This window comes from Neomonachus schauinslandi, chromosome 9, assembly GCF_002201575.2.
Source record: "Neomonachus schauinslandi chromosome 9, ASM220157v2, whole genome shotgun sequence".
Classification (NCBI taxonomy): Eukaryota; Metazoa; Chordata; class Mammalia; order Carnivora; family Phocidae; genus Neomonachus; species Neomonachus schauinslandi.
The window spans coordinates 28129620-28149815 of NC_058411.1; the positions used below are offsets into that span (position 1 = coordinate 28129620).

Consider the following 20196-nt stretch of genomic DNA (forward strand, 5'->3'; position numbering starts at 1 on the left):
ACAAATGAAGAAATCTCAACTCTCTAGCAATCAAAGAAATGCAAATGAAAACCACAACATTAGGAGGGCAGACACTGATAAGTCTGGCAATAAAATTTTAAAAAGGATGTGAAGCGATGTAAACTCTTACAGACTGCCATTTGAAGTTCAACTCAGTACAACCACTTTGAAATGTCATTCAGAAATACCTAGTGTAGGTGAAGAGATGCATAATATATATTCTAGCCAAATCACTTCTAGGAATTTGCCTTAGAGAAACTCTTCCACTGGAAAACAGGGAGACCTTTATGAGGATGTGAATAGCAGCTTTCTTTGTAATGGCAATGTATTTTTGTGTAAAAAATGGATAAATAAATGGTGTTAAGTGATCCTTTCTACTTAATTTTATTTGTATTTTAATTTTTAAAGAAGATTTTATATATTTATTTGACAGAGTGAGCGTACAAGCAGGGGGAGCGGGAGAGGGAGAAGCAGGCTCCCCACTGAGCAGGGGGGCTCCAACCCAGGACCCTGGGATCATGACCTGAGTCGAAGGCAGACGCTTAACCGACGGAGCCACCCAGGCGCCCCTTGCTACTAAAGAGAGAATTGGGGTCATAGTGTATGTATGTGCAGTTACATACTCGCTTTTCTCATGGAACATTGAAGCCTAGTATTTTTTCCCCACACCATTAAATGTTTTATGAAAATATGTCTTTAAAGTAGCTGTCTGCTTTTTATATGGATGGATCATTTTTTACATTTAATTTTGCCCTTGTTTTAGTAGTGGTTTTCATTTTTTCCTGCTTACAGTTTCCATGTATTTAAAGGAATGGGCCACATTTTGCCTATTTCCTTAGGATCAATTACAGCTCCTAGTACTATTTTGGACTGATGTTGGAATGCTTATGATGTACCATGCTCTGCACTGCACATGGAGTGAAATTCACTTCATGCTTGTGCCAGCTCGATGAGGTAAAGACGTGGAGGCACAGAGAAGTTAATTAATTTGCCTAATATGACTCACTTAGTAAGTGGTGGAGAATTTGAACCAGCTAGTCTGGCTACCAAGTCTGTGCTTTTAACCCAGTGCTATATATTTCTTCTCAATAGTTATTCTACTTCTAAGAAGGTCAGAGGGTGCAGCCATCTTTAAAGGTTCCCGAAACATATTGCCAGTTGCCTCTTGAAAGGATATTCCCATAAATTGTATTTGTTTGGTTATTTTAATGTTTAAAAAGTCATTCCTTAATTTCTAAAAGCAATATGTGTTCATGATAAACAATTCAAATAGTACAGAAATGTGTAAGGTTCAAGTTAAGGTCCCTCCCCACCCCCATCGTAACCATTGTTAATACTTGTATATGCCTCTAGAAATTTTTAGTCCTACATAAGTGCATACATAAGTATATGTATGTGATGTATATATTTTCTCCCTAAATGGGATCATATGATTCCTACTGTTCTACAGCTTGCTTTTTTTCGCTTTATTATGCATCTTGGTCATCTTTCTATAGTACTACATAAAACATACCGTATTCTTGGGGCTCAGTCAGTTGAGTGTCTGCTTTGCGCTCAGGTAATGATCTCAGGGTTCTGGGATCGAGCCCCACATTGGGCTCCCTGCTCAGCGGGGAGCCTGCTTCTCCCTCTCCCTCTGCCTCTGTTCTCTGTCTCAAATAAATAAAATCTTAAAAAAAAAATACCGCATTCTTAATGCCATTAGTATATGTTAAAAAGTTATTAGCTGTATCTTATTTATGAGGTTCCACCTGATTCATATAGCATTGTTGGATTCAGAGGGAGCCCAAGTGCTACTTTTCATGTTCATTATTGAATAGGAAATGTGATGATGAGGAGGGAAGAGTTTGCAGAATGTGTGCAGGAGAGAGGTCTGCAGGCCTCTTCTCTAGTGGCCTGCTCAGTTGTTTCCTGGTGTATCATACTGACCGGATCGTTCTTCTGCCAATTGGCCACGGTGTGGTCCAGGCTCCAATCCCTCTTTTCTAGCAGGATTATTTCCCACTTCTTGACCACTCAGTGCTTTGCTCAGGTTCCATGGGAGCAATAGCTCAGACATCTACCAGTAGAGTATACCCTCACTGAGCAAGTAAATCTGTTTAAAGATAGCTGCTTAGTTTTCTATTGAATAAGGGAATTGATATTGAATTAACTGTTGTCTGTATTTACAGTTCTGAATACGTGAGAGAACCATTTTATAGTTGAATTTGTATAGGTTTTATATAATACCTTTTTTAGCCTCTGATCTCTAAGTGTAGAAACTCCGACTTTCCAATTCTGTCACATCAGGAAGTATCTATTTATATAAGTTATTATATTTTGTGGGGAGAGGTGGCATCAGTGATTACGTAAGAGTCTCCATTTTGAATCAGAAAATTCCCTGCTAGCCTTTGATGACTGGGACTAAACCTTACAGATTCAATAGAAAGGGCCATACTGTTGCCAAGGTGACTAAAGTTCAAGATCATCTGGTCTCCAGGCAACCTTTTCTAGAGTTGCCTCAAATGCTTTCCCTAGCTTTCTCAGGAGAGGTCTCCCTGCCTTCCTCTAACAGCTTGGGGCCTCAGGAGGAGGAGAGCCCAAGAAAACCTGGAATGATGGGAGGTTTGGAATTTTTTTTTTCTTAAAATATTTTATTCTTAAGTAATCTCTACACCTAACATTGGGCTCGAACCCATACCCTGAGATCAAGAGTCCATGCTTTACTGATTGAGCCAGCCAGGTGCCCCTGAGATTTGGAATTTTTGAAAGACAAATATGTGGATTAGGTGGCAGTGTCTACATTGGAAAGGAACAATCAGGCTATAGAAGAAGGAGGATAGTTTCTCTTTACCCTTGTGTCTAAAACACACTAACATCAGGATTTTTTTGTAAACAGTTCTACTGTTACATTCCCCTACTCTTGATTGATGTCAGTCCTCCTGAAGTTTGTTAGGGTCTGATTCATTACCAGCTGCCAGCTCTTCATTGACTTGTGAGGGAGGTGAGATGCTTATCGTGTTACCCAGCGGGTGAGAGGTCGGGTGACCAGTGTCTGAGTGAGGAGGCTGGTTAGCCTGGGAGTTCTTCTCTTTCTGATGTCATAAGAGATTATGGCTGCCCTGGGCAGCATAAGCCAGCAGTTAATTTGTCTAGGGCAGGTGACAGTGGAGGTTCTGTGGGCACATGCCCCATGGAAATCAGCCTGCAGGTTGTTCCATGCCAAGCTTTGAGATCCTTGCTGCCATTTTTCTGGAGAACCTTCAGAGAAGTGAGCCAGGCCACTTGGAACAGAAAGAACCTCGTGCTGTCATGGTTACTCGGCTGCAGTTGTATATTTGCTGGGGAGTGCCATCGCCCCTGAATTCAGCCCAGCTGGTGGACTCATGCCAGATTTGATATGTTCCCTAAGGGCAACTAGTACTTAGGTTATCCTTCCAGTTACCTGTTTAAAAGAAAAAACCCTGGGGCTAAAAATATTTTTTTGGTTTCCCCTATACCTCTTTAGTAGCTTTTACATTCCTTAGTGATCTCTTTTTTTTCCTTCCTCTGTTCCGCCATTAGATACACAAGCATCTTTTTAAAAAAATATTTTTATTTATTTGTTTTTTTAAAGATTTTATTTATTTATTTGACAGAGAAAGACACAGCGAGAGAGGGAACACAAGCAGGGGGAGTGGCAGAGGGAGAAGCAGGCTTCCCACTGATCAGGGATCCCAGGGTCCTGGGATCATGACCTGGGCTGAAGGCAGACGCTTAACGACTGAGCCACCCAGACGCCCATTTTTTTAAATTAATTAATTAATTAATTTTTTAAAAGATTTTATTTATTTATTTGACAGAGAGAGGCACAGTGAGAGAGGGAACACAAGCAGGGGGAGCGGGAGAGGGAGAAGCAGGCTTCCCGCCGAGCAGGGAGCCCGATGTGGGGCTTGATCCCAGGACCCCGGGATCATGACCTGAGCCGAAGGCAGACACTTAATGACTGAGCCACCCAGGCGCCCTTTTTTTATTTTTTTAAGATTTTATTTATTTATTCATGAGAGAGAGGCAGAGGCAGAGGGAGAAGCAGGCTCCCCACTGACCAGGGAGCCCGACATGGGACTTGATCCCAGGACCCTGAGATCATGACCTGAGCCAAAGGCAGATGCTTAACCATCTGAGCCACCCAGGTGCCCTATTTTTATTTTTTTACATTTGATCTTAGCCAAAAGGCCGAGAAGCAATTATTTTTATTTTTTTAAAGATTTATTTATTTGTCAGAGAGAGAGAGCTTGCACGCACACAAGCAGGGGGAGTGGCAGGCAGAGGGAGAAGCAGGCTCCCCACTGAGCAGGGAGCCCGATGATGGACTCAGTCCCAGGACTCTGGGATCATGACCTGAGCCAAAGGCAGACACTTATCTGACTGAGCCACCCAGGTGTCCCAAGATTTATTTATTTTTAGAGAGCGAGAGTGTGTTCACACACAGATGGGAGGGGCAGAGGGAGAGGGAGAGAGAATCTTAAGCAGACTCTGCGCTGAGTGTGGAGCCCCACATGGGGCTTGATCTCATGACCCTGACATCATGCCCTGAGCCTAAACCAAGAGTAGGACACTTAACTGACTGTGCCACCCAGGCACCCTGATACACAAGTATCTTTTTGCAGCTAAATATTCGCCCACTGAGTTCAAGCCCCATGTTGGGTGTAGAACTTATTAAAATAATAAAGTAAAATGTTCACCAGCAAATGCAAGCAGCTATGAAGACCAGTGAGCTATCATGGAAAGGATGGAAAGGAGAGAGATCCCTTGCATTACCTGGGTTAGGTAGGAGGGTATCTAAGGAAGAAAATAAGAAAATTATCAGCATAAAAAAAAGCAATAAAAATGGTTAATAATGGCAGTGAATGTTTTGAGCTCTTAATTTATGCCACGTGCTCTTCATTTGTAAGTTCCATTGGTCTTGACCGTGTAATCTGTGAAGATGCCTACTGAGGAAGGTACTCCTAGCAGTTGCTTGTTATAGATGAGGAGATAGAAGCACAGAGGGTGCAGACCCACCAGTGACAAGCTGAAATGACTGGGGCGGGGGGGTGTCTTATTTATTTATTTAAGATTTTATTTATTTATTTGACAGAGACACACAGCGAGAGAGGGAACACAAGCAGGGGGAGTGGGAGAGAGAGGAGCAGGCTTCCTGCAGAGCAGGGAGCCCGATGCGGCGCTCGATCCCAGAACTTTGGGATCATGACCTGAGCTGAAGGCAGATGCTTAACGACTGAGCCACCCAGGCGCCCCTTATGTTTTGTTTATGCAGATTGTCCATTCAGTTTCATACTCTACCCATGTCTGCTTTATCTCTATCAAACTTCCTCCCCCAATCTTTCAGTAAATTGATGCATTAGGAAGATAATGCTCTATTTTCGCACCAGCCAGTCCCGGACAGCTATGCACCTACCTATTTGAGAAATACAGCCTTAAGAGTTCTCAGTAATTTGGCCAATCAGGGAGCAGCTAGCCTTAAATTTTTTTTTTTAAAGATTTTATTTATTTATTTGACAGAGAGACACAGCGGGAGAGGGAACACAAGCAGGGGGAGTGGGAGAGGGAGAAGCAGGTTTCCCGCTGAGTGGGGAGCCTGATGTGGGGCTCGATCCCAGGACCCTGGGATCATGACCTGAGCTGAAGGCAGACACTTAACGACTGAGCCACCCAGGCGCCCCTAGCCTTAAATTTGAGAGTCTGTGGGCATGGGATGAAGCCTGGCACAGAGGCAGGGCCAAGGTGAGGAGGGGAGGGCGGGGTTGGTGTGCACATGGGGGTTGGTGCTGGACCACTTCATTCCAGAGGTCCTAGTTGAGAACCTGTTAGGTTCGCTGCTTCGCTAGGAGCAGTGGAGGATACAAAGGTAGGAAACGACTTTCGTAGCATGTGTGATCTTGTCTGGGAGGTAATATCCATGCAACTGGGCCATAACTTTGCATCATCGCCCAGTTACTCAATATGTACCTCAGGTATTGAATATAACTGGTGTTCAGAGAAGGCAGAGTGTGGTATGTCTAGAGTGGTTGGGAAGGCTTCGTGGAAGAGGTGAGACCAAAAAAAATCCTGATAGGATAGGTTATTTAGAAGTAGGATAGGGGCACCTGGGTGGCACAGTATGTTAAAGCTTCCAACTTTTGGTTTCAGCTCAGGTCTTATCTCAGGGTCGTGAGATCGGGCCCCGCATGGGGCTCCGAGCTTAGCGCCAAATCTGCTTGAGTTTCGCTCTCTCCCTTACCCTCTGCCCCTCCACACCCACCCTTGCGCGTGTGCTCTCTCTCACGTAAATAAATCTTAAAAAAAAAAAAAAGAAGGGGCGCCTAGGTGGCTCAGTCCTTAAGCATCTGCCTTTGGCTTGGGTCATGATCCCAGGGTCCTGGGATTGAGTCCCGCATCGGGCTCCCTCCTCAGCGGGAAGCCTCCTTCTCCCTCTCCCACTCCCCCTGCTTGGGTTCCCTCTCTCACTGTGTCTCTCTCAAATAAATAAATAAAATCTTAAAAGAATAAAAAAGGACAGAGGAGAGCAGTGTAGGCTAGTGAGTGATTCTGCTTTTGATTATTATTAATATTCATCTGTATATTCATTTGTATCCTCTCTCTCTCAAAGCTCAGTGTTTTCCTAGGTTACTCCTCACAAAATACCCCTAAGAGGACAGGACTTATATATATTACTTGTCAGACCTTTATTGTTGGTCTGAGTCAAGGATTGTGACCTGCTCGGCCATGGCTGGCAGATCCCAAGTGTGATCCACGCAGAAGCTGTTTGAACGTGCCTGGGTGAGTCATACACCCTCACTTTGACACACTCCTTGCCACTCCTCCTGTCTTACACCTGACCTGACTCAACATTGACTTCAGGTGCTTTTATCAGCACTCGAGTTCGCAACTCGGGATATTAACAATTTCACTGAGAAAAGGAGAAGGAACTTTAACAAGTTCCCATTAAGTGAAATTCCCTTCAGAGCTTGAGAACTTAGGTTTAAAACCTAATCTGCTCTTTTCCCAAATCTCCTCTTAAATTTTCTTTCTTTTCTTTTCTTTCTTTCTTTCTTTTTCTTCCTTCCTTCCTTTCCTTTCCTTTCTTTCTTTCTTGATTTTATTTATTTGAGAGAGAGAGAGCACAGCAGGCGGAGAGTCAGAGGCAGAGGGAGAAGCAGACTCCCTACTGAGCAGGGAGCCCGATGTGGGGCTCGATCCCAGGACCTTGGGACCATGACCTGAGCCGAAGGCAGACAGCCAACCGGCTGAGCCACACAGGCACCCCTCCTCTTAAATTTTCTTTTGCCTTTTTAAAAGGAAGTAACATCTTGTCTTTTTGTTGTAGGCCACTTTTCTCTTCCCCCTGAATAGTGCGTGGCTGCCTCAGAAAGGGAGATTGAAACTTGGAAGCTGGGAGCTGCATGCATATGATGATTTTTAAAGTCTGAAAAGGCCATTTCTCTTGAATTTATATAACTTTTCTCCACTGCATATGAGTAAGGGCCTGGGGGGCAGGGGGGAAGAAATCAGCTTGAAGGATGCTTTGTGTGTAAAGTAGTGAGTGAAAACAGAGGACCAGACATGGAAGCTACCTTTCAACATAAAATTTTCAGTTTGCTTTTGCAAATACTTTATCTTTCTTCTTGGCATTTATTTTGGCCGTTTGCTGTGTTTTAGGTTACTGTTGTTGATAAAAGGCTGCCAAACACTACAATAATTCTTCCTTGTTTTTTGGCTGATGACTTTTTTTCTACATCAAGCTAGTTCTGTGGCCTAGTAAACTCCAGAAGAGCGCCTGTGGTTAGAACTGGGATAGAGGCCCAGGGAACTCCCAGCTCACCACTCAGCTCTGCCTGTCTCTGACTTAAAGACGAGGCCTCTTCTCAGGTCTCCGTTTCTTGGTTCTAGCTTCAAAGGATGAAATGGGCATTAGGATTTGTGGTGGTTTTGCGTGAAAGACTGAGTGTGTGAGATGTTTATAACCTCCAGGGTAATTAAGAGAGCACAGTAACATTGCTGGCTTCCTTCTGACCTCCAGGGGAATGGGCTGGTTCTTCTGAGGTTTCCTGTGGCGAGGATGGGTGCAGGTTGGGCCAAGAAGGTAAGGAGCAGAAGTCATTGGGTTGCCTCTTCCAGCAGTGGAGACTGTAAGAAATAAGCAAGTGACGAGGGGAACTTAGAAAGGCAAGTAGCGGTAAGAGCCAGAGCGTGGGGCTCTCTGCCAAGTGCCTTCATGGTGTCGCCTTCCCTCCTCGGCAGGCACTGAGTGACCGCTTCAGCGGTGAGATTCCTGATGACCAGATGGCGCACAGCTCCTTTTTCCCAGATGAATACTTCACCTGCTCCTCCTTGTGCCTCAGCTGTGGGTAAGTGAGGCTGGCCATTTTGGGCAAAGAGACGCAGACTTCAGCTTCAGTGTGCGTGCAGGTCCCCTAGGGTCTGGTTAAATTCCAGATTCTGAATTAAGGGTGGGTTGGGGTCTGAGAAGGTGTATTTCCAACAAGTTCCCAGGTGAATCCCGGTGGTCGGGGGACCACACTTTGAGGTTGTAAGGGATTCTAGGATACATGGCTATGAAGAGTCCTCTGGCGAGTCCGAACTGGTTTAGATATGAAATTGGCTGGCTTCTGGCTTGGGCAGGTTTTTACTACAGAAAACGTTAGGTTGCTTTGTTTTTCTACGTTTCTCCTACCAAGGCTTTTCACTGTAGTCATTCCGCTTGCTTAACTCACATTTGCCAGCCTCGTGTGTACAAAGCTCTGTTGTAGTAGGTGTCAGTCCTGGTTGATTCCTTTCACTGTGAGGGCAGACTCTGAGAGCACATTAGAATTCTCCAGGGAGCTTTCAAAGTTACCAAGGCCTGGGCCTCACCTCCGAGGATGCTCACTTAACAGAGCTGGGGTGGGGCCCTTCGTGTTGGTGCGTTTGAAAGGGTCCTCAGATGATTCTGATGTGTTGAGAACATTGAGTTAGGGCAATGCTCCTCAAACTGTAATCTGTGTGTGCAGCACCTTGGGGTTTTGTTAGAATGCAAATTCTGCATCAGCGGCCTGGGTGAGATTGTGCATTTCTGACAAGCTCCCGGGTGACGTGGTGCTGCCCCGTCTGTTGACCGCACTTTGTTACCGGGGCCTTGGAGCCTCGATTCTCACATTTGATCATGCGTCAGAAAAACCTGACAGACATGTTAAAATACGTTGGGCCTTGCCTCCCCAGTTTCCGGTTCAGTAGGTCTGACAGAGGATCTGAGAATTTGCATTTCTGATAAGCTCCCAGGTAATGCTGATGTTGCTCATTGGGGCCACACTTTAAGGATCCCTGGATTAATTTGAGCTGTTGACGGCTATTAAATCACAGTCTGGTGACTTGTCTGATGGAGCTCAGGGGACTTAAATGCAATGTGTCGGTGAGATCGCAGTCTCTGGGTCCCCACCCCGCCATCCTCTTCACCATTGAATTGTCTTCACTCCCATCAGGACCACTGCCCCACATCCTCCACGTGTATCCCTCTAGAGGAGGAGACCTGAGCCTTTTGTTGTGAATGGTCTTCCTGCATTGAACCCTGTATGTAGGTTTACCTGCTGGGCACTGAACTGCCACCACCTTGGCTCTGAATCTGTAAAAAGGATTTGCTTTTAGATTATATGGTCTGGTCTGGGGAGAGCTAAGGATTATGTTGGAGAGGAAAGCGGGATGTTAGTTGCCAGAGTGATTTACCTTCCTTTTTGTTTACCCCATAGCCCAGCATGAGGGGCTTAGGTTCTGTTGGATCATCACTTTTCCATTCTGACAGCCTCACCAGGGTTTCCAGAACTTTCCCTTCTATCATGGTGAAATTCTAAAGTCCTGTTCTCTTGTTTTTGCGTTGTCAGGATGGCAGAGCTTACTGTTCATTTGGAATGTTTTCTTGTTCAGCTTAAGCCTCCTTTTAATGCATTGCCAAATTTTGGAGGTTGGTTTTTGTTTTACATCTTGGCAGCCTGTTCTCGTTAAACTTCCCATTTTGTGCTTTTTTGGATTTTGGGGTTTCCTGAGCGCCATTCAGGTTTTATCACCTGTCAGGGTGGCATCTTCCGGCTCCTCCATTCCTTCTGTGGGGCCGTCCGCGTGGGTTTTCCAGGAAGAGAGTCCTCCCTCTCTTCTCCTTTCTCCGCACACAAGGATGATAGTGGCCTCACTTCCGTCGTGCTGTTGAGTCTCGTATCAGAGGCGTGTGGATTTCTGAGACACACACGGCACCCTCTGTGCTCAGGATTCGGGGCCCAGTTCATAACCCTGCTTCCGGCTCAGGGTCCCACTCCCCCGTGTGAGTGCCAGGGTCTCCTTTAGCCACCTCACTGTCAGCTTTTGGGCTTCACTCAGGGCTGGATGTAAGAACAGCATGAATCATGGGAAAGAAGGAGTCCCTCATGAAGCCAAGAGCCGCTGCAGATACTCCCACCAGTATGACAACCGAGTTTATACCTGCAAGGTGAGTGCTCTGCTCTGGCAGCTGGCTTGCTGATCCTGCTCTGCTTTTGGGAAAGACTAGGGGCCACCCTTTGCTGCGTCCCGAAGTATTTGATGTTCAAATCCACTATCTCTGGGATTTCTCCCCAGCTCTAACCAGCGGAACTCCCATGCCTCCATTGCTGGGGCCCCTTGGTTTATTTATTTATTTACTGATTTATTTCCCAGTCTGTTTTCCCTTTATTCTGTTGAGCTTTGTATGCCAGGGGCATATACACTGACTGTTCATTCTTCTCCAGAGCGGGAGTGCTCTGCAGGAACCCAGTCTAATGGATTTTCGGGGGCGGGTATAAATTACAGCTCCGTTTTGGGGCCTGGGATGGGTACACATTAAATTCATGATCTTTTAGGGCACTGGCCTTTTTAGAGAAACGACCCTTCCCCTGCTGCGCTGAACTCAGGGTCTGCAAACCCTGGTATGGTTTGTGGGAAGGGGCCTGGCCAGGGACACGAAGGGGCCAGGGGGTCTGGTGTACAGAAAAGAAGCTGGTGGAGTGCTCCATGTTTCAGGCGTGCTATGAGAGAGGCAAGGAGGTCAGCGTAGTGCCCAAGACATCCGCTTCCACGGACTCCCCCTGGATGGGTCTCGCAAAGTATGCCTGGTCTGGGTGAGTTTAAATGGCGACGATGTAGCTGAGGGTTGTGGTGTGTCGGTCTGCCAGGCACCTGGCCCGGTAACAGTATCTCTTCTCTCTGCTTGTAGGTATGTGATCGAATGTCCCAACTGCGGCGTGGTCTACCGTAGCCGGCAGTACTGGTTTGGGAACCAGGATCCTGTGGATACGGTGGTCCGGACAGAGATTGTGCACGTGTGGCCTGGGGTAAGAGCTGCTTCATTTCTCGTATCGTTCAGTTATTCCTGTGTGTGGAGAATGGAACTTGTGTAGAATTAAGGTTCACCTTGAATTTTAATATTTTGGTGGTTGAGGGAGGCAGGATCTGGAGAGCCTTTCTTGTCCTAGACCCTTAATTATTTTCATTTCTTCTTGCCTGAATATTAGAAGCACAACTTTAAATAAACTAAATGTTGAGCTCTTATTATACTGCTTTAGCAAATAAGGTATTTTTTCATATTCTCATTTCCACATGCATGTGTGTGTAGATGCAGTTATAATTTACGTGCTATTGGGGCGCCTGGGTGGCTCAGTCGTTAAGCGCCTGCCTTCGGCTCAGGTCATGATCCTAGGGTCCTGGGATCAAGCCCCGCATCAGGCTCCCTGCTCGGCAGGAAGCCTGCTTCTCCCTCTCCCACTCCCCCTGCTTGTGTTCCCTCTCTCGCTGTGTCTCTCTCTGTCAAATAAATAAAATCTTAAAAAAAAAAAAAAAAAAAAATTTACGTGCTATTTACCTGCTTTTTCTCATACCTCCGTTTTACTTTCACATTGCTTCCACTTTTCATGATTCACATTTGTAGTCACTGGAACATTCTGTCGCATGTTCTGGTTTGATTCTCCATCCCCTTCTTTTTGAACATTCATGCTGTTTATGATTTTTTTTATTATCAAAATGCTATAGTGACATTCTTTATGTGTGAAAGCCTCTGTTCTGGAAAATTCTCTTGCACTATATTCTAAGAAGGGGGATTTCTATCGACCCTTACTATTTTTTAATTTGACTTTTGAATTCAAGATATTGGAAAAACGAATCTGTTTGGAGGCAGTGATGTGCTCTCGTTCTTACCAGTAAATCACAACACACCCCAAACCTTGTCTCTTTGTTGAAAAAAGATGAGTGATTTTCTCGAAGGGACTTACCTTACTTGGTGCTGTTCCCCTTGCTGGGTGACTCCTCAAGGTACCGGTCAGCCCCACAGGCCTACCTGCAGAGCCATCTTGAGCTTTCTGGGGTCCTATAGCTCCCATAAAACCAAAGATTTCCTTATTGTTTGTTCTTCTCTCCAGTTTCCAGTCCCACCAAAATGTGTTCCTGTGGTATGGTCTCATTTCTGGAGCCCACCCTCTTGGCACGATGGGCCGGGCCATCCTGTCCCAAGGACTTAATGTGGCCTTGACTAGTATAACTTTCTCACTACACCTTTTCTGACTAATGTCTTTTGTTTTTGGACCTGTGTTTTTTCTTGTGAATGCCGCTGTCTCCATGGTAAGATGGTTCTGTTCCAAGAAAGCAGTGATATCATCGTTCCCTTTTAGTCCACATTCGTCATGGTCCTTGGGATTAGGGGATACAGGCCCCTCCCCTTCTGTTCGTTCACTCAGTCATTATGTCAGCCCAAGTATTGGTTGAGTACTCTGTGCCCAGAATTGAACCTGATACTTTAAAAATACATGAATGAAAAAGGTAGGTTATTTTCAGAGAGCTCAGTCTAATAGCGAGTCAAATACATAAACAGGTACTGTTTTTACACATGGAAACAGGATTCTTAACAATGTACAGGTATTAGAGGAAGCCAAGAGGAAGGGCTCCTAACCCAGCCTGGGGTGGGGGTGGGGGCTTCCTGAAGGAGGTGCCATCTTTACTCAAATACCTCCTGGATTGTGCATCTTGCTAATGGGCAGGTAAGGCCTGAGTTGAACAGTTGTGCACCACGTCTTATGGTCGCCGTGAAGGGAGTAAGTCAGTAATGACTGGTGGGTGTGATACTGCCTAGAAGCTGGAGGGATTCGTGATCTGTTCCCACTCTTCTCTGCCAGGGAGTTTGTGGGTTCTGAGTTGGCCATTGATGAGTGTACAACTCACCTGAGATCCCGTCTCCCTCCTTGCCTTTACTCCCTTCACTCAGAGCATGATGGGAGCCTGCATTTTCATTTCAGACTGATGGATTTCTGAAGGACAACAATAATGCTGCCCAGCGCCTCTTGGACGGGATGAACTTCATGGCTCAGTCGGTGTCTGAGCTTAGCCTTGGGCCCACCAAGGCTGTGACTTCCTGGCTGACGGACCAGATTGCCCCTGCGTACTGGAGGCCCAACTCCCAGATCCTGGTATGGTGCGGCAGGACGCCCCTGCATCCCTGGCGTGGCCCCTTCTGCTGGTGCCATTTTGCCCTGTCCTAAGCTTCCTCTGTGAGGGAGGCGTGGGATTTCTCTTTCAGCCAGGTTCGATCCCAGAGTGTTAGAAAGCGGGGGCACGTGAGGAAGCCATGTTCTCTTGCCCATTGATTTCTCTTTGTCTTACTCTGCGGTTACTCTTTTTGGTGGATTATAGTTTCTTTGCCTCCAAGGGGTAGTTCTTATTGGTCAGATGTCTGAGGTGGTAGATAACAGAATCTGGAGTAAAAGGGGCATTTAGAGGTCATGTGGCTTGATGCAAAAATCTCTGCCCACAGCAAGGGAGCCCCCAGCTTTGGTCCACACACTTTGGGACAGGAAGCTTGCTCCTCACCCCCTTCCCAAAGGCTCCTTTGAGAAGCCGCGGAAAAAAAAATGAATTCTCATTGGTCTTCTTGCTAGACTTAGCAGAGTCCTTTCTGAGGATGCTGTGACTCAGCCAGCCAGATTTGAGGTGGCTTTCCAGGCACATCTCAGGAGAAAATGGGTCACAGCTGGGCTTCAGTGGGTGCGCTCTGTGTGACTGGAGGTCTCAGGTTCTCTCCATTACTGCTGTTGGGGTCCTGCCGTTCTCAGTGGTCCTGGGGTCCTCTGCCTGGGTCTCGCTGGCTTTCTCAGCTGGTAGAAACGAATAATACCTGCCCCTCTGTTTGTTTTGGGCTTGGAACAGAGCTGCAACAAGTGCGCTACGTCGTTCAAAGATAATGACACCAAGCATCACTGCCGCGCCTGCGGGGAGGGCTTCTGTGACAGCTGTTCGTCCAAGACCCGGCCCGTGCCCGAGCGGGGCTGGGGCCCTGCGCCCGTGCGGGTGTGTGACACCTGCTATGAAGCCAGGAATGTCCAGTTAGGTAACGTGGGGCCCAGGAGCTGCAGGGGTGGGGGGGCCCTCTCTCCTTGCACAGTGGACTCCCACATGCCTCACCCCGTTCCAGCCCCGTCACCCTAACGACGGCAGCTGCCCGCCTGGCCCTGGCCGGCGTCCTCTAAGCTCTTTGTTCATAGAGTCCTAGGGATGCGAGTCCTGGGGGTGGGGGGTACACCCTGTCCTGTGTTTACCAGACATGGCTTAGACTGGGTCTTCTTCCTGGAGAAGGTTCTGGGTCCTGCTCCTGGAACCTTTCTGGCTTACCCTGAGAGGAAGGTTATAAAACAGCTCCAGAGGGTGGAGGTCAAGGACTACCAGAGCTCACTGGGTGTCAGGATCTGACCTGCCTCACAGCCCAGACCCTTGTGGTCACTGCAGGGCAGGAAGCACAGTGGTATCCTGGGAGAAGAATCCAGAAGCGCTCTGCGGTTGCCCCGAGTTTCCCATTTGGGAAATGACTAAGAGGTGACGGCTTTTCCTTTCTCACTGTCTACAGATGTGACTGAGGCACAGGCTGACGATGAAGGCGGGACGCTGATTGCTCGGAAGGTGGGCGAGGCCGTGCAGAGCACTTTGGGAGCCGTGGTGACAGCCATTGACATACCACTAGGTGGGTGTAGTGTGTGTGGGATGAGGGGTTTCAGAGTGCCCCGGGCTGTCACTGTGTCGGGCTTGCTGACCTAGATTGAGCTGGGCAGCAAGGAGTTGACGGAAAATTTACGTTTGCTTGCTTCTGCTGAACCTTAGTGGTTTCGTGTTTAATCCTGGAGGCCATCTCTTACACCATCCATTGCTGCATAACAAACTACCTGAAAATGTAAAGGCTTGAAACAACCGCCATTTTTTTTTAATTATTTTATTTGACAGAGAGAGACACAGTGAGAGCAGGAACACAAGCAGGGGGAGTGGGAGAGGGAGAAGCGGGCTTCCCGCAGAGCAGGGAGCCCGACGCGGGGCCTGATCCGAGGACCCTGGGATCATGACCCGAGCTGAAGGCAGACGCTTAACGACTGAGCCTCCCAGGCGCCCCGAAATAACACCATTTTATCATGTCTCACAACTTTGAGTCAGGAAGGGTAATTATTCTGGTCTAGGTGGCATTGCCTAGAGTTGCCACCTGATAGTCCAGTGTGGCAGCCTGTGTCCCGAGGGGCCAAGCCAACCTCGCTTACACGCTGGGCGCTTTGGCAGGACTGCCTGGAAGGCTGGGCTTGGTAGACCGCATCTCCGTGTGTTCTTCAGGCCTCTCTACATGGTTTCTCCAGGGGTCGTTGGACTTCTTACGTGGGGGCTCAGGACTCTTAAGAGCCAATATCCCAAGAGATAGGAGGTAGAAGCCACCAGTGTCTTGAAGGTCTGGGCCCGGAAGACTCCTCTGCCGTAGACTCTTGTAGTCACAAAGCCTGCCTGGATTTGAGGGAGGGGGCAGGAGTGTCAGTTTGTGGCTGTCTTTAATCGACCACACCAGCCAAGCCAAGCTGTTACTCATTAAGGATTTAAGATCCTTATTCACCTCCAGTTGTGAGGGGTACCTGTAACTAGGAGGGTCAGAGGGAGGGGAAGGGAAACCCTCCAGTGTGTGTGTGGAAGGCTTGGGCACGGTTGGCTGGGCCTGGGGTGTTTCTGCCCATTGCAGGGGAGCGACTGAAGGCTCCTGGGTGGGTGGTGGTAGAAATCACTTGGATCTGATTTACCGTCCTTGTGGCTCAAAGGTGAGCAGATGATGAGCTTTTGACTCAAGGAATAGATTTGGTAGGAATAGATTTGCCCAGGCTTGAAGCTCAGGTTGCATCTGCTCTCGGCTGCCTGGGAGAAGCGGGGCTGCCCTTGGCACAGAGAGCCGGCCGCCTGTGCCCCTGAACGGCTCACCTGCGCAGCGCCCACTGGCTGTTGGGTCCCAGGCCAGTGTGTCAGACATGTCACGTTATTTCTTGTAATCCCCGTAACTGCTCTTGAATGTGGGTTGTTGAAGAGGAGGAAGCCAAGGCCCTGAGAAGTTAGGTAACCTCTCTTGATCCTGCAGCTGCTCAGTGGAACTGGGATTTGAATGAAGAGATATCCTGACTCCCAGAGTCTGGGCTTCTTTATCATTATTCCAGTGGTTATTTTTTTTAAAGATTTTATTTATTTATTTATTAGAGAGAGAGCGCAAGCACAAGCAGGGGGAGAGGCAGAGGGAGAGAGAGGGAGAAGCAGGCTTCTCGCTGAGCAGGGAGCCCGACGTGGGGCTCGATCCCAGGCCCCCGGATCATGACGTGAGCCGAAGGCAGACGCCTAATGACTGAGCCACCCGGGCGGCCGGCCCCGGTGGTGCTTGATGCAGCTGCGCTTCAGGATCACCTGTGAGCTCAGTAGATGCGCAGATCTCAGCACCTGGGCTGCAGCTCCGGGTCTGACCTGCATGGTGTGGGGCGCGGGCCAGGGCTATGCGTGTTTTACAAGCTCCGTAGGTGAGGGGCGCCGGCGTGGCCGTGCAGGCGGGCGCGGGGGCGGCAGGGCTGTGAGCCGGGGAAGAGCCTGACGGTGCCCCCTGGCCCGGGGGGCCTCGCTGTTGTCCCGCTGCAGGGCTGGTGAAGGACGCGGCCAGGCCGGCGTACTGGGTGCCCGACCACGAGATCCTGCACTGCCACAGCTGCCGGAAGGAGTTCAGCATCAAGCTTTCCAAGCACCACTGCCGGGCCTGCGGACAGGGCTTCTGTGATGAGTGCTCCCACGACCGCCGGGCTGTCCCCTCGCGAGGCTGGGACCATCCTGTCCGAGTCTGCTTTAATTGCAATAAAAAGCCCGGTGACCTTTAACCCCAGCTCCCTCTCCGCGTCCTTCACAATTCCTTAGGTTCTCAGGGTTAGAAACAGAAGTCTCATTGAGGTCGGCCCTCCTGCTGGGCACCTGTCACAGTGTGTGTCCTCTACACCTGGGGCCACTCTCCTGGGGTGGGGGTGGGGCAGGTGGCCAGCCGGGGCGAGCCTGGCGGCCGGCCCGAAGGTGTGAGCCCCTCAGCGCAGGGGTCCGGGCAGCTTCCTGCAAAGGGGAATGAACCTGAATCCGTTGCGTTTATTTCACTCAAAAATAATAAAGATACAAATATACGTGTAGATACATCTGAAGGGAACGTGGAGCATATTCAGGCTGCTGCTGGCTCTGAAGACTTAGCACAGTCTGTCCCCAGCACGGGGACAAGGTGGCCGCGGCCGCAGGTCTTCCCCACAGAACAGAGCCAGGTACAGAGCCACTGTGTCGCTAGTCACCTTTTGCTTCTTCTCTGTGAGCCTTTGAAGCCTCTCCTTTCCTTGCCTTTTTCCCAGGTACCTCTTGCTTGGAATGGCCCGACAGGAATCTCCGGGGGCCCTCTGGGGTTGGATCCCTACTCTAGGCCTCGGCCGATGTCAGTCATCAGAGACTGCCCAACTTAGCGTGCGGGTCACCGGCGTGGGTGGAGGGTAGGCGGTAGGGTCCTCGGCCCCGAGTACTGGGGAGAGCACGGGAGGAAACGGGCCTTCCCCAGCGGGGTTTCCTGCTTCGTGATGCTTCTGTGTCCGCTTGGCTTTCCCAGAGGCCGCACCCTGCTCCTAAATAGAGCACCTGCTTCCTTCCCCTCCGCCCCTGCGAGCCCACCATCTGCTTCTGAGTGTTGCACTAGGATTTTTATTGCTTATTTTGAAGTGTCTTAATTCTTTGTTCCCTGATACATGTCCCCTCTGGCTATTGGAGGGGTGATACGAGAATCTTCCAGGGAAACAGCGCACCGAATGGACTGTTAGTTGTTTTAAATATATATAAATATTTCAACGGATCATTAAAAAAATTCTCTCTGGTTCTTGCAAGAGAAGTCAAGTGAACTTTTGTTTCTCACCAAGAGCCGGGACATCCATCTCTCATGACTGGAAAGACTGTTGTGTTGAAACCCTGTCATCGGGAAGGATTTTATCTTCAGTGGCTAAACATGAAGAATGAAGTGCGACGTAGTTCCTGACAGAGCTGGTGGGTGGGCCGCGCTTCAGAGAGGGACGTGGCAGGCGGTCCTGGCATGAGTCAGTGTGACGGGAGCCCCGGCACGCGCTGGTCCTCCTCGGACCCGCGTCCTTACGGCCTCCCGTGGCCCAGTGACTCAGGCCCTACTCTCGTACTGTGTATTCTCAAATTCGCCATTATAAAGGAATCTTCCTGCTGAATATGGACTGTGCTCTTTCCTTTAACCTCCTCAGTAGACCTGGCCTCTTTCTAGTCGATAGGAAAGTAGCTGGTGGCTTTCAGAGCAGAAGCCAAGCGAGAGGCATGCTTCTGGGGTAATATTTGACCTTTAATATCTCAGTCTATTACTCTAATAAGAACTTAGAAAAAAGCAGAGCTAAATACCACAGAACTGTGATAGGGGTTTTCATCTCACGACGACGGGCTGTTTTCCCTCAGCTTTTAAACAGATCGCCGCCTCCAGCTGTTTGCTAACAGGGAACTTGGTGGCTAGTCCTTTAGAGAGGGTACTAATGGCTGCTCACAGAACTTTCTGGTGGTGAGGGCTCCACGCGTGCTCCCTGGCCGTGCCATGGCCCTGCACTTGGGCTGTTCATCAGAGCTTTCCCCAGCGGGCGGCCACTGGCCGTGGGGTGGGGGAGCCACGTCAGCCCGGCCCCGAGTAGGGCCGCCTGTGTCAGACGCAGCGGGGGCCACTGCCTGGCGACTTGTGTGCTCGGTTTCACTTGGGAAGCTGTGGGGCCTCAGTCCACGGGGAGTCCTCTCTCACGGAAGAGTCTAGGTGTTGCTACTGACCTAGGGAAACCCTGGGAAAAACTTTTCTACCTTTTTATCTGTTGCTTCCCTTTTCAGTCCCTTGCCCTGCCTTCTCTGTTCAACTCCTGCGTCCGTCCTCCATGGCCGCCGCCTCCTCCTCATGGGCACGGACACTCTCGTCTTTGTCCTTTCCCTCGACTTTCCCTGTCCTGTTCCCATCCCTTTCATCCTTACCCCTGCTTTTTGGGTGAGTGGAGCGGAGGGGTGTATGGTGGTGGCCCTTTGTCCCGTTGTCTTGCGGGGGCGGCCCTGAGCACGTGTCTGCCGGGCCACATAGGAATGACGCAGGACAGTCTTCTGCACGCCCTTCCTTACACTAGTCAGACCGAGAGAGTAAAGGAAGAGAACCGACCCAGTGTTGAAGTAATCAAACGTTTGCTTTTCTTGTCCTATACCTCCAATCCCAGCCTCAACTGAAGGGGTGAAAACCAGCTAAACTAGGGATGAAAATGGCTTAAACTATTGAACTGTTATAATACAAATTTCCACTTGATAAATCTTCTGCAACTGAACATAAAATCAACCAGTGTCCAGATGAAGAAACAGGACATGATTGCAACCCCAGAAACTGCCCACCCGCTGGCCCCCACCCGGAGAGCCCACTGTCGTGACATCTAATAGTGCAGATTAGTTCCCCCACCCTTTAGGGGGTGGCTGCGTAAAGGCTTTAATAAATTTCTAGTTTGGGGCACCTGGCTGGCTCATTCGGAAGAGCACGCAACTCTTGATTTCAGGGTCGCGAGTATGAGCCCCATGTTGGGCACAGAGATTACTTAAAACAAATTTCCAGTTTGAAAGACTTGCTCCGAGGTGGGGATCACTGGTGACGCGCCTGGAGAGCTGGGATGGAAGGCTTTAGCTGTGGCTGAGAACCACATGGTCTCCTGAGCAACGGGACACAGGGGGACCCTTCCGTATCCATTGGGTTTCGCTCTGCTGGTTTGACTTCCCAATACATGGGTGCCAGTTAACACCAGGGACTGCTGGGACTAAATATGGTTGATATTCTCGAAAAAAACCACACTGGGAGGGAGGGAGTGT

At 48.9% G+C, this 20196-nt stretch overlaps 1 protein-coding gene across 2 annotated transcripts in view; it reads left to right on the forward strand.

Moving 5' to 3' along the window:
- Window positions 1-18533, forward strand: part of ZFYVE1 (zinc finger FYVE-type containing 1) — a 57920-nt gene extending 39387 nt beyond the window's left edge. Inside the window, exons 5-12 of one of the 2 annotated variants that reach the window (XM_021679762.1) lie at window positions 8242-8348; window positions 10345-10453; window positions 11002-11099; window positions 11195-11312; window positions 13263-13433; window positions 14170-14350; window positions 14864-14977; window positions 16933-18533. In XM_021679762.1, the coding sequence (XP_021535437.1) occupies window positions 8242-8348; window positions 10345-10453; window positions 11002-11099; window positions 11195-11312; window positions 13263-13433; window positions 14170-14350; window positions 14864-14977; window positions 16933-17165 (1131 nt within the window). In that variant the 3' untranslated portion in view covers window positions 17166-18533. The remainder of the gene's footprint in view (window positions 1-8241; window positions 8349-10344; window positions 10454-11001; window positions 11100-11194; window positions 11313-13262; window positions 13434-14169; window positions 14351-14863; window positions 14978-16932) is intronic. The other variant, XM_044917893.1, reaches the window with a different exon arrangement.
- The last annotated feature ends 1663 nt before the right edge of the window (window positions 18534-20196 follow it).